Source organism: Canis aureus, chromosome 19 (assembly GCF_053574225.1).
Source record: "Canis aureus isolate CA01 chromosome 19, VMU_Caureus_v.1.0, whole genome shotgun sequence".
In the NCBI taxonomy this organism is placed as follows: domain Eukaryota; kingdom Metazoa; phylum Chordata; class Mammalia; order Carnivora; family Canidae; genus Canis; species Canis aureus.
Window position 1 is genome coordinate 42,226,349 of NC_135629.1, and position 13,025 is coordinate 42,239,373.

Sequence of the window (13,025 nt, forward strand, 5' to 3'; positions counted from 1 at the left end):
GACCATGAGAAGGAGCAGGAGAGATCGAATTCTCCCGAGGAGGGGGCTTTGTTCAACCAAGTGCCCCAGCCGAAGAAAGCAATGCGCCGGGCCCTGTCAGAATGTTCTCACCTCTCAGTTCCCCCAGCCGTCAACCTTGCAGAGAAGTATCCTGAACTCCCTGCCCGAGAAGAGCTTTCTTCTGGCCCGCTGCCTCTCACTAGCAGCCCCGTGCCAAGTCCTACGCCCAGGAAACTGGGGGCTCCTGCCGTCAGGCGCTCCATGACAGTGGCTGAGGGACAGACAGCCAGCTACACGTTGAACCCCGGGGAACTGCCCAGCCCGTCTCTCGAACAGACACCTGCTTTGGTCTGCGAGGAACCTGTGGCCAAGGAGAGAGAGGAGCTGACCCCCTTCGGCAACCGCGTAGGTAGCAACTCTGGGAAGAAGGAGCTGGGCCTCACTGGGTTGTGTCTCCATGGGAAGCTGGAGCAGATCCCTGAAGTTAGTAGCAAGGAAAGAGGACACGAAGATGGTAGTGAAACAAGAATGGATTCATGCTCCCAGGCCTGCCCAGGAGGTGAGAAGCAGCCGGGACAGACAGCTCTGGCAGGGAAGAAAGAAATTCAGGTCACTGCAACCCAGAGCACTCCATCGTTCCAGTGTGAAGAGACCCCACGTGATGGTATGTTTCTAAATTTTGCTTCCATGGGGAACAAGCAGACAGCGAGGAAGAAACCAAAGTGACAGATTACCGGCAGGAGCGTTAGGCAGCCTGTTACCGCTGGAGTCTGTGAGCCTAAGGGAAAGCGGAATTCTTTGCATGGGAAGGTTGCTGGGAATGAGACTAGAGCATGAACAAAGTGCAGCTAGCTAGGTCAGCCTCAGTGCTGCTGGTGTCTTGGGTAGTGGGGCTTGAGGGTGTGGGCTGATGGGGTCAGAGGGTGCTGGACATAAGGAGAAGAGCCCCTTCCTTGACCTCATGTCACCCTGTCCACCCCATCCCCCATCCTCTCACCCCTCAGCTCCCTGTTGGTTTGAACCAGATGATTTCTGAGCCCTAAATCATCCAATCACAACTGATTGATTTCCTTGCTTGAAAATCTGCCACTGTGTGGATTCACAATGGGCGTATCTGCACAAACCTCCTCTCATTAAGTAGCACAGCCTGGGTGCAAGCTCTGTTTTCCATTTTGCTTTTGAGAACATTTTACTTTTGTTCCAGTGGAAAAAGAGCCTTTTGAAGCTGGCTATTTAATATTCTTTTCCTGTTCTTCATGTTTGACCCAGTCTTGCTTCTAGTCTTCTCTTTCTGTATACGTGTGGGGAGAATTTGTGGGGAGAAGAGAAAGGAGAGAGAAGGAGAGACTTGCACTTAATAAACAACTAAATGTCATGGTCTTTGTGGCTGCTTTCTGTCTTTCTTCCTGGCTCTCCTTTTCTCCACCCCCATCCCACCCCCACCCCGCCAGCTTATTGTTGGTGGTCTACAAAAGCTTGTTTTCCTCCGAGTCCAGTTTGAGCTCAAAGGGCCATGATTCCCAAGCTGGTTAATGGGGATTTAAATCATGTGTGTTGTTTGTAAAAAAAAAAAAAAAAAGAAAAAAAAAAATAGCCTCTTCCTCTAACATTTATTCTTTGAGTACATTTTCATGAAGTTTTTTAGGCATTTTCTTTTAAAATTAGAAGTGATATATTCTAGGGGAAGGGGAAGTTCAGGACCCCAGAAGACTAGTCAGTTTTTTTGTTTTTGTTTTTGTTTTTGTTTTTTTAATGGAGATAGGAAAGAAGCTTCGTATCTCCTCTGTGACTTAGGACTCCAAGATGACAAGAACTCAGATATTATGCTGTTGCTTGCTTCTAGCTGTGGCAGAACCACAAGCCCCCATGGATAGGATTGTGTCCCCTTTTTTTGATCCGCTGGTGCCTGGTCTTGTGCCATACACCTTCTAGGTGGTAATGAGCGCAGATTTTTGTTTATTTCAAAACCAGTTCATCCCCGTTCATGCTAACAGAAGTTCATGGTGGTAGGAAAAAAATGTCAAGTAACTAACTTGCAAACCTCACTGATCTGTTCACCTAAGAAAATGTTTAAGTGCTGACACTACTAAACACTAGGTAGGTAAAACTAGATAAAGATTCATTTACTGGGCAGCCCTGGTGGCACAGCAGTTTAGCGCCGCCTGCAGCCCAGGGCGTGATCTGGAGACCCTGGATCGAGTCCCACGTCAGGCTCTCTGCATGGAGCCTGCTTGTGTCTCTGCCTCTCTCTCTCTCTCTCTCTCCCTGCATCTCTATGAATAAATAAATAAAATCTTAAAAAAAAAAAAGATTCATTTACTTAACACGCTTACCATATGCTGGTTGCTGGATATTGTCATTACGTTGTCAAGCAAGTTATGATCTGATTGGGGTGGGGGAAAGGAACAGTGAGGGAGTTGTGAATCATGGACACTACCTGGAGGAGGTGGTTTGGAAGCCTTGGATGTCTAACATTGCGAGGGAAAGCCTTTCAGGCAAAGGAACCTGTGCAAACAAAGGTGTGAAGCCCAGACAGCTCACATTAGGTAAAAGAACAAGGACCAGTATTCATGGGGCACCCTTGTAAGGATTACTTAATTTCAAAGAACGGAAACACACTCAGAGGAACTCCAATATATTAAAAAGGTGTTTATTGACAGGGAGTCTCAGGGAATCCAGTCGCAGGAAGTGTATCCCGGTTGCAGCCATTGTGTGCCTTTCAAGACATCTGCTTTGCCCTAAACATGTGTTCCATTCTCTTCCCTTCTGAGAATTATTTTTCCTCTGCCATCTCTTACTTCCTTGGTGACCCTGGTCCGCATAGGACATTGGATTGCCGTGGTCTGGGCTCTGTGCCCCATGTGATGCTACCTTATACGTACTCTTATATCTGTTTACCTCATTCATCTGGGAGCCTCTTAGGAGAAGAGTGTGAGTTGAGCAAACATGTCCAAGCCATTTGTACATACGTGGCCAGAAATAATGGGAGAACAAGTCTAAAGAGTTGTTTGGAACCCAAATCTCAAATACAGGAAGATGTTAAAAACAACAACAACAACTGGTGGCTGCCTCTGACAATAATGTGGTCCAAAGTCAGCTTTGGAATGATTCACCTGTTCTCAGTAGATAAGATGAACTGGAAGGCAAAAATTCTTGTGACAACAGCTGGATTCATGTAATAGTAGCAGGTCATATATGACATGAAGGGGAAATATAACAGATGAACTCAACTAATCAACGACTTGAAAACTGGGTGTGGAAGGTGAGAGGGAGAGAGAGAGAGGTGTCAAAGCTGATGCTACGACTCCTCTTTTGTTTCCCAGCAGGTAGTAGCACAAATACTAGAAGAATCCAACAGAAGGGAGAAGTTTTGTGGAACAGTTATGAGTTCTATTTTGAGCACTTTTTCCAAAGTATGAGGACTTTTGGTGGTCTCTAGCAATTGGTTGGCATAGACCCCTGAGACAAAGATGGAGGCCACTGGTGAGAAGCACCATCTGGGAGGGAGCCAGCAGTTTCTGCTTATGTGTGTGTCAAGTGTTTTTCACTAGGTGACAGTTACTTAAACAGGTTGAAATGTTACATGTTTATATCATAGGCAGCAGGACTTTGTGTTCATGTTGTTTACTGAAAAAATCCTATTAAAAATGTTCATAGTGGTCTGAGGCTAATGGCAATAAGTCACACATTTGGTAAGATATTCTTTCAGCTTCCTTTAGAAAAAAAGATATTAGCAGCCTTGCATAGTGTTTGTTTTTCTTCTTCTTCTTCTTCTTCTTCTTCTTCTTCTTCTTCTTCGTCTTCTTCGTCTTCTTCGTCTTCTTCGTCTTCTTTTTAGATTTCATTTATTTATTAGAGAGAGAGCATGTGCACCAGCAGCAGGAGGAGCAGAGGAAGAGGGTCAAGGAGAGGGAGAAGGGAGCCTGACCTGGGGCTCAATCCCAGGACCCTGGGATCATGACCTGAGCCGAAGTCAGACACTTCTGAGCCACCCAAGTGCCCTCATAATTTTGAAACAAAGCAAATTCAATTTTGACTAAAAATACATAGGGTCTCAAACATCAAAAAGTACAAAAGATAAGACCACTTGATTTACTTTTTCTTGCTGCTCCTCTAAATACACTGAAAAGAATTCAGCAGACAATTATTAAAGGAATCTGAAAGGTAGAAACAAGAGGACAGACTGGGTAAGGAGCTTAGGGCTTGAGGAAGGGCAGTGCCCAGTGAGTTGTGTGGGTTTTGTCATGTAATCTTCCATGTACCCAGCTCTGGACCCTGTGGAGTGCCTGCAACCTCAAAATGCCAACAAGCATAGATACCCAAAGGATGAAGGGGAAGAGAAGGAAAAAACGAAAAGCCTACTTTCCCCTTCCAAAAGACTAGGAAAGGTGAAGCTCTCTTACCCTACCAATCTCCAACAACAGCAGTGGGCTTAGTCCTGCTGAGCAATGCTCAGGAGGGCCTACCTGTTGCCTGTTCCACACTACAGTATGACCTATCCCTAGTCCCCCACCAGGTGACCGCACCAGTGACACCCACAGACCTGGTGTCTTCTAGCCTTTCATCCAGGAGCAGAAGGGGGGACCTTCGGAGGTTTCCTCCTACACTCTTCCCTCCAGCAGCAAAAAGCCGGGTAGTTGCTAACTTCTCCCTGCAGTACCTGCAGAGATTGAACAGGAAGTCAGCCAACACCAGGCAGCCAGAGAATAGGCCAGGAGAAACTGCATTCTATGGGTCCAGCATCACTCAGCTCCCATCTAGTGAAACCACCTGACCTAGGGAAGTGCCTGGAAGTACCAACAGGGATTGAGTGATAGTTGTATGTAGCTAGAACACAGCAGGCCAGAATTGCATTGCAAGAGCTCTGGCAACGAAATTGTCATTGAAACTACACCTAGAACATGCATGCCCAATTTAAACAGTGATTACATGCAAACATACAAAATTAAGATTTTAAAGCAGCCATTATCAAATTGTTTCAACAAGGAATGATAAATTATTTTGAAGCAAATGAAAAGCTAGAAAATATCAGCAAAGAAACAAGTTATAAAAAATTCCAAAATGGAAATTACAGATAGGGAATATACAATAATTAAATAAAAAACATGTCAGATGGGCTCAGTTATTGCACTGGAAATGTCAAGAGATCAGAATCAGTCAACTTGAACACAGATCAATTGAATTTATTCCATCTGAACAGCAGAGAAAATAGGCCGAAAAAAATACTTAAGCTCCTCAGAAATTTCAGGAACAATAATACAAGATCTCACATTCAGATCATTGGAATCCCAAGAGATGAGAAAGACCATGAGACTGAACAGCTATTGGAAGAAATAAGGACTGAAATTTTCCCAAATTTGTTAGAAGACTTAAATCTACAGATTCATGAAACTGAATGAACCTTAAAGAGAAAAACCTAAGGAAGTCTACACCAAGACATATAATTATACTCTGAGGACTAAAGACAAAAAAAAAAAAAAAAAAAAAAACCTGTAAAACAACCAGAGAGAAATAACACATTAGTTCTTGGGGAACAGCAGTTCAGATGACAGCGTGATTCTTATCAGAAACTATGAGGGCAGGAGGAAGTGGCACCGCATGTTTCAAGGACTAAAAGAATAGTCAGGGGTGCCTGGGTGGCTCATTCGGTTGAGTGTCTGCCTTTGGCTCATGTCGTGATCCCAGGATCCTGTGATTGAGCCCCGCATCAGGCTCCCTGCTCGGCAGTGAGTCTGCTTCTCCCTCTCCCTTTGCCCCTTCCCTTGCTCATTCATTTTTTCTCTCTCTCTCTCTCTCAAATAAATAAAAATCTTAAAAAAGAAAAAAGGTAAGAACAATCAACTGCAAGTTCTATATCTGGTAAAACTATCCTTCAGGAATAAAGGGAAAAATAATGACATTCATAAAAGAAAACTAAGAGGATTTGTTGCTAGCAGATATACTCTTAGAGAAAGGCTTAAAGGAAGCTCTTCAAAAAGATAAGATACCATTACAGGAGGAGGCTTGGAATTTCAGAAATGAAAGAACAATGAGAACAATGGAACGGATAAAAAAGTAGGGGTAAATATAAGTGGACTATCCTCATGAATTTTAAAAATCATACCTGATGATCAAAGCAAAAATTACAGTACCATCTGATGTGGTGCTTGATGTATGAAAAGGAAATACCTAAGACATTCTGTGTAAAAAGTGGGGAGGATAAAAGATCCTAAATGGAAGTGAGCAAAGCCATATATTCAAAAGTAAAAAGTCAAAATGGAATTTTTAAAAATGTTCAAGTAGCCCACAGGGGAAGGCAATAGAAACAGGGAACAAATTAAAAAAAAAACAGAGCCGGGATCCCTGGGTGGCGCAGCAGTTTGGCGTCTGCCTTTGGCCCAGGGCACGATCCTGGAGACCCGGGATCGAATCCCACATCGGGCTCCCGGTGCATGGAGCCTGCTTCTCCCTCTGCCTATGTCTCTGCCTCTCTCTTTCTCTCTGTGTGACTATCATAAAAAAAAAAAAAAAAAAAACAAAAAAAAACAAAAAAAAACAGAGCCGCCCTCTGTGCCCTTCTTGCTGACCCCATGCTCCAGTTCCTGCTTGGATTTACTTTTGGCACGATGGTTGGAATGTATCTGGCTCAGAACTGTGACATATCACACCTGGCTAAAGAACTTGGAGAAATTAAAAAGGACTTGGATGCCAAAAAGAAACTTCCTAGTCATGAAATGGGCTCTTGAACTACCTTCTGGATATTCTGATTCTTCTGTTCTTGAGGGCCTCTTTACCATCTGAACCACAGGTTTTTGTTTTAAATTCCGCCTCAGTGATTTTCCTCTCTGCTGAATCCTGCGTGCCCTGGGAGCACAAATGGGGCCATGAGTTAAGAACTGTGCTTTTCCAGCATTCTCACCTCTTCCTTTCCTCTTTCCAGCCACTTGAGATGGCCTAAGATGGAATTACGGTACTAGATTAGTAAATGTGACCTTTAATTAATAATGTCTTCTTCATTCTTTGGGATTTCTACCACCTTTTTTTAAAAAAGAAAAATGGATGAGTTTTATGTAGCTGATCAGATTTAAATAATGCCGATTACATGGTATAGCAATTATAATGGATGTTTAAACATTTGGTATTAATGTTGTTTCCAAATAATTAAAATTGAAGTCCAGAGGGGAAAAAAAAACAAGTAATAAAATGGCAGTATAAGCCCTAGCCTATCAGTAATAAATTTAAATGCAAGTAGTCTAAATATTACAACTAAAAGGCAGAGATTGAAAGAATAGATTGTTTAAAAATTACTGAAGTACACGCTGTCTACAATAAATGCATATCAATTATAATGACCATAGATACACAGTTGAAAGTAAAAGATGAAAAAAGATACATCATGTTAACATTAAATTTTTTAAGTGGCTATATTAATATCAGACAAAGTGGACTTTAGAGCAAAGAATAAAGAATCAGTCCATCAGAAGACGGAGCAATTCCAAATGTATATACACCAAAAAGCAGAGCTTCAAAATGTATGTGATATAAAAAATGATGGAGCTGAAAGGAAAAATAGATAAATCCATAGTTATGGTTCAGGACTTCTATATCCCAGTCTAAGCAATTGATATAGCTCTTGGACAGAATATTAGCAAAGATAAAGAATAACTTAACAATACCATCACACAAGATCCAGTTGACATTTACAGAAATTCCACCCAACAACAAAAAAATTGAATATATATTCTTTTCAAGCACCCAAGGAATATTTGCCAAGATGGATCCTAGGTCATAAAATGAACTTCAATATACCTAAAAGATTAAAATCATACAGAATATGTTGTATGGCCATAATGGGGGTGTAAAGATTGGTGTATGGCAATAATGGAATCAAATTAAAAACCAATAATTAGACCACAGGAAAATCTTTAATCATTTGGAAATTAAAAGTACACTTCTTAATAATCCATGGATCAAGGAGGAAATTATCACAGGAAAATTTTAAAATAAAATAAGGGCATTTGGGTGGCTCAGTTGGTTAAGTGTCTGCCTTCAGCTCAGATCATGATCCCAGGGTCCTGGGATAAAGCTCCGCATTGGGTTCCCTGTTCAGTGGGGAGTCTGCTTCTCCCTCTTCCTCTCTGTTCTTCTCACACTCATGTTCTCTCTCTGAAATAAATAAAGATAAAATCTTTTTTTTTTTAAGATTTTATTTATTCATGGGAGACACAGAGAGGCAGAAACATGGGCAGAGGGAGAAGCAGGCTCCTCACAAGGGGCTTGATGAAGGACTCTATGCGGGACTCAATCTCCGGATCACAACCTGAGCCAAAGGCAGATGCTCAACCACTGAGCCATCCAGGCACCCCAAAAGATAAAATCTTTTTTAAAAATTACCAATATGGTTGGTAAACCTAGAACAAAATTGCCAAAGATAAAAAGAATCCACAAACTACTAACAACAGGAATAGGGGATATCACTATGGCCATTAAAAACATAGAAGTGGGGCATCCCTGGGTGGCGCAGCGGTTTTGCACCTGCCTTTGGCCCGGGGAGCGATCCTGGAGACCCAGGATCGAGTCCCACGTCGGGCTCCCGGTGCATGGAGCCTGCTTCTCCCTCTGCCTGTGTCTCTGCCTCTCTCTCTCTCTCTGTGACTATCATAAATAAATCAAAATTAAAAAAAAAAAACAAAAACATAGAAGTGAACAGCAGCAGAATCTTTACACCACCAGATTTTAAAATTTAGCAGAAATTCCTTGGAAACCACAAATTACATAACTCACCCAAGATGAAAGAAATAACCTGAGTAACCATTAATGAAATTAGATTTTTTAATTAAAAAGTTCCTGAGAGATTCACTGTGGGGGATCACCTTATATTTAAAGAATAATTAACACCAGTTTTACACATTCTCTTCCAGAAAATGTAAAAGGAGGGAATACTTCTCATTCATTTTATGAAGTGTGTATTTGATACCAAAACAGGACAAAGACAGTACAAAACAAACACAGGACCAGTATCTCTCATGACTTAGATGTAAAATATTTAACATCACTTCGAGCAACATAATTAAAATAACTACACACAACAGCCCAATGGAATTTATCCCAGATAGACATGGCTGGCTTAGTAATCAAAAAACCAAATCCACATAATCCATATCAACAATCTAAAAATAATTCATAAGCACAGAAATGCTCTCAACAAAACCCTACACCCGTTTATGATAAAACACTCATCAAAGGTTAGAAGAACTTTCTCAACTTGATCAACTTAATCTACAAAAAAGCCTACTGTAATACCACATTTAATAGTGAAATACCAAGTGCTTTCCCCCATAGACTGGGAAGAAGGCAAGGGTGCCTTTTCCTACCACACCTACTTAATAGTTATTCTGGAAGTTCTGATTAGCACAACAAAGTAAAGAGAAATAAAAGAGCATATAGATTAGAAAGGAAGAAAGAAATCTGGCTCTTTTTGCAGATGCCATGATTGTATCGAAAATTCCAAGGAATCTACCTGAAAAATCTCCTAGAACCAATAAGTAATTTCAGCAAGGTCACAGGATGGAATTAACTACATTTCCATATACTAACAGTGACACCATTTTCATAAAAATCCTGTGCATCAATGTTTATAGCTTCAGTAGGTGAATAGTAAAACTGTGCTAGAGCCAGACTGGGGAATATGATCAGCAGTGAAAGGAAACTAATTGCTGATCCATGCAACAACACTGATGCATCTCAGAAGCATTATGCTGGGTGAAAGAAGCCGAACACAGAAGGGAACATACTGTATGATTCCATTTATGTAATATTCTTGAGATAATGTTCTAGAGATGGAGAGCAGATTAGTGGTTGCCAGAGATTTTAGGATTAGAAAAGGGAGGGGTTGGTGGCTCTAAAAGGGTGACATGAGGGAGCCCGGTGGTAATGGCACACTTACTTGTTAGTAGTGGTTACGTAAAATTACACGTGCTAAAATTGTATGGCACTGTGTATCTGCGCACGTGTACGCACACACACTCTCACACAGGTGAGTGCATGGGGAACTGGAAACATCTGAGTAAGCTCTGTGGCTTGTACCGAAATCAGTATCCTGGTTTTGATAGTGTGCTGTGCTTAGGCAGGAGGTAGTGTCAGGGGAGGCTAGGTGCAGTATACACAAAACCTACCTCCCTGTATACTTCTTTGCAACTTCTAGTGACTCTGTAATTTCTTCAGATTAGTGTTTTAAAATGTTTAAAATAAAGCCTCCCATCCACTTAGGTCTGTGCCCCACTACTCTGCAAATTAAGTTCCTTCCAAAGGCCTTGTCAAAATACACGCACAAGTGTATTTTCATTAGAAATGTATTTTGCCCCCATCCTTTCTCTAGACAAACAGATTTCATGGTATCTTACTTTCCTGTGCCTTCCTTTTATTCTTCACTTAATAGAGATTGTTCCATGTTAGTCATGCTTCATTTTTTCAGATGCAGAAATTACACTGACGTTTCTGCCATGATGCTTTAATCTTGTTTCTATTAACAGACTTCCAGGGTGTTTCCGTTCTGTGCTGTTAGATACAATGCTCTGAAGACCTTGACATTTGCAGTTTTGCTGCTGCGTGAATATACTTCTAAAACAAATTTCTGGAAATTGGATATCTGGATTAGAATTTATCTACACTTCACTATCTAATCTTGAGAGCCACCACAAGATTGCCCTGCATGAGAATTGTACCAGTCCATACTTACCAACAGCAAATATCCTTATTTATTCCCAGAGCCTCTTTTAACTTCTGACAATATGTTAGGTTAAAAATGGCATCTCATTGTGGTTTTAATTTTCATTTCTCTGAAACATTGGCCATCTTTTATTATTTCCAATATGTATTTTGATTTATACTTCTTTTTCTGTAGCCTGTGTTCATACTCATTGGGCTATTATTCTAGTGGGTTGTTGGCTTTTATAGGAGTTATCGATTTATAGGAGTAATTCATATAATAAGCTCTTTGTCTTTGATGTGATGTTGAATAGTTTTTCTCCTGTTTATTGTCTGCCTTCTGACTTTTCTTATCATTTTCCTTTTTTTAGGCTATGTTGAAATTTTTTTCTTTTTTAAATTTTTCCTTAGTCAAACTGATTTTCTGTGGCTTCTGGATTTTGTGCCATATAGAAAGGTCTTTCCCACAGCCAGATTATAAATTGCACGGTATTTCAATGCATTCAGGTGTAGCCCTATTGAGATCTGGAGTTACGTCCCCACAGTGGTGCAGCTGGGCATAGCCTTAGGGTCTGATTTCATGGGTCTCCTCAGCCCTGTTGGAAATCTGGGTCACCGCAAGAACCAGATCAAGTTAATCTCGCATCCTCCATAAAGTGGTGCTTTACAGGGAAAGGAAGTAAGGGGAGGACATTGGATGATCTCTGGCTCTTAGCCCATCTTTCAGCAACCTTTATTCCAAGAGATAAACTCCAGTAGAAGAGGTTTTTGTCGCCTCTGTGCTCGGGGAGTTAGTGGTTGGGTGACAGAACCCCTTTGCTAGTCTCCAGGGAAGGGAAACCAAACTTTAAGGGCTGTCTCCTTCCATTGGTCATTTGTGCCAATCCCACTTAGGTTGCTTCTCCACAGGGACAGGCTGCCTGACTCTCTGGAATCTAAAACGGTCTTGTCACAGTGAGAGGAACTTGGGAGTGTTGTCTACATTACAGAGCACAGCCCTGTGGATTTTCTTCAGAATGGAGTGCTAGTAGTCAGTGGTCTGTCTCTCCTAAGACTTGAATTTTAGAAATGAGTACAAAAAACATTTGCTTAGCATAACTTTACCCTCACTTAGGAATAAGTAAGCCAGAAGAAGGACGGCCTGCTGGGAGTGTGACCGGAAATGACATCACCACCCCACCGAACAAGGAGCTCCCACCAAGCCCGGAGAAGAAGACAAAGGTAGTCCCCAGAGCGGTGGGTTGTCTTCTCCTATTACCATTTTAAAAACAGTATCTTCTGCTATTATTGCTTGAATCATGAATGAAATTTCTTTTTTTCTGAGCTATTAGTAACCCTTCCCCAATTTTGGACATTTCTAGAAAATATTCATATTTTGCCATAGTAGCCTAACTCAGTCCTTAAAATCTCTGCCTTTGATCCCATTATCTTGAATCCGTGTAGAAATGTTCTGTAGAGGTTGTTTCTGCTTCCCTTAACAACAACAGTAAAGGGATTTGCAAAACTATTCAGAAATAGATTCTGAAATCTGCATTCGTGTAAAGAGAACACACGGGTTTTTAAGGTGGATCAAAGCTTCAGACACTTACTGATAACTCATTGGAGAGTACGAATGCTACACTTCAATGTGGTCCCAGAACCATGCTGATGTTGCCCCACAAGGCACAAATAATGACAGTGTTAATCACCTGCTGTTGACTTTTCTTCCGAGAATTATTGCAGCCATCAGAAGGTAGTTGATTGTTTTAAAGCTGTTACTGAATTTAAGTCTTCAGTTAACTGAACTACTGGAATTCATGACACTGCCATTAAGAACGCATTCCCAATTTTCTCTGTCCTTCTCATGGCTTCTTTCCGCTCTTTACCAAGCTCAGAAGAACAGAATGCTGCTTTTCAGTTGCATATATCCTCATTGCTTATGATTTTACTTTGAATTGTGCAATTTATACTTTTTTTAATTTGTTTTTATTTTTGTCTGTGTGTTTGATGTTGGCCTTTAAACAAAACAAAACAAAACAACAAATCAACTTAAAGCCTTTGGCCACCACTCAACCTGCCAAGACTTCAACATCGAAAGCCAAAACTCAGCCCACTCCTCTCCCTAAGCAGCCGGCTCCCACCACCTTGGGTGGGTCAAATAAAAAGCCCATGAGCCTCGCTTCAGGCTTAGTGCCGGCTGCCCCGCCCAAACGCCCTGCTGCCGCCACTGCCAGGCCTTCCACCTTACCTTCAAAAGACGCAAAACCCAAGGTGAGTAGCCACCAAAGCCCTGTGCCAGGGAAACCATCTCCCCTCCTAGGGCCTGATCCCTCTCATTGCTGCCAGGCATTGGAACCAAG

At 41.6% G+C, this 13,025-nt stretch overlaps 1 protein-coding gene and 1 pseudogene across 27 annotated transcripts in view; both read left to right on the top strand.

Annotated features, from left to right (window-relative positions):
- The window catches only part of MAP4 (microtubule associated protein 4), a 204,940-nt gene that overhangs the window by 170,595 nt on the left and 21,320 nt on the right, over positions 1-13,025 (top strand). For 12 of the 27 annotated variants that reach the window (XM_077859059.1, XM_077859047.1, XM_077859048.1 and 9 more), the window contains 2 exons: positions 11,801-11,922; positions 12,721-12,936. In XM_077859059.1, coding sequence (XP_077715185.1) covers positions 11,801-11,922; positions 12,721-12,936 — 338 coding nt within the window. The remainder of the gene's footprint in view (positions 1-11,800; positions 11,923-12,720; positions 12,937-13,025) is intronic. The other 15 variants (XM_077859054.1, XM_077859046.1, XM_077859050.1 and 12 more) reach the window with 3 other exon arrangements.
- Positions 673-11,794, top strand: LOC144290143 (short transmembrane mitochondrial protein 1 pseudogene; annotated as a pseudogene).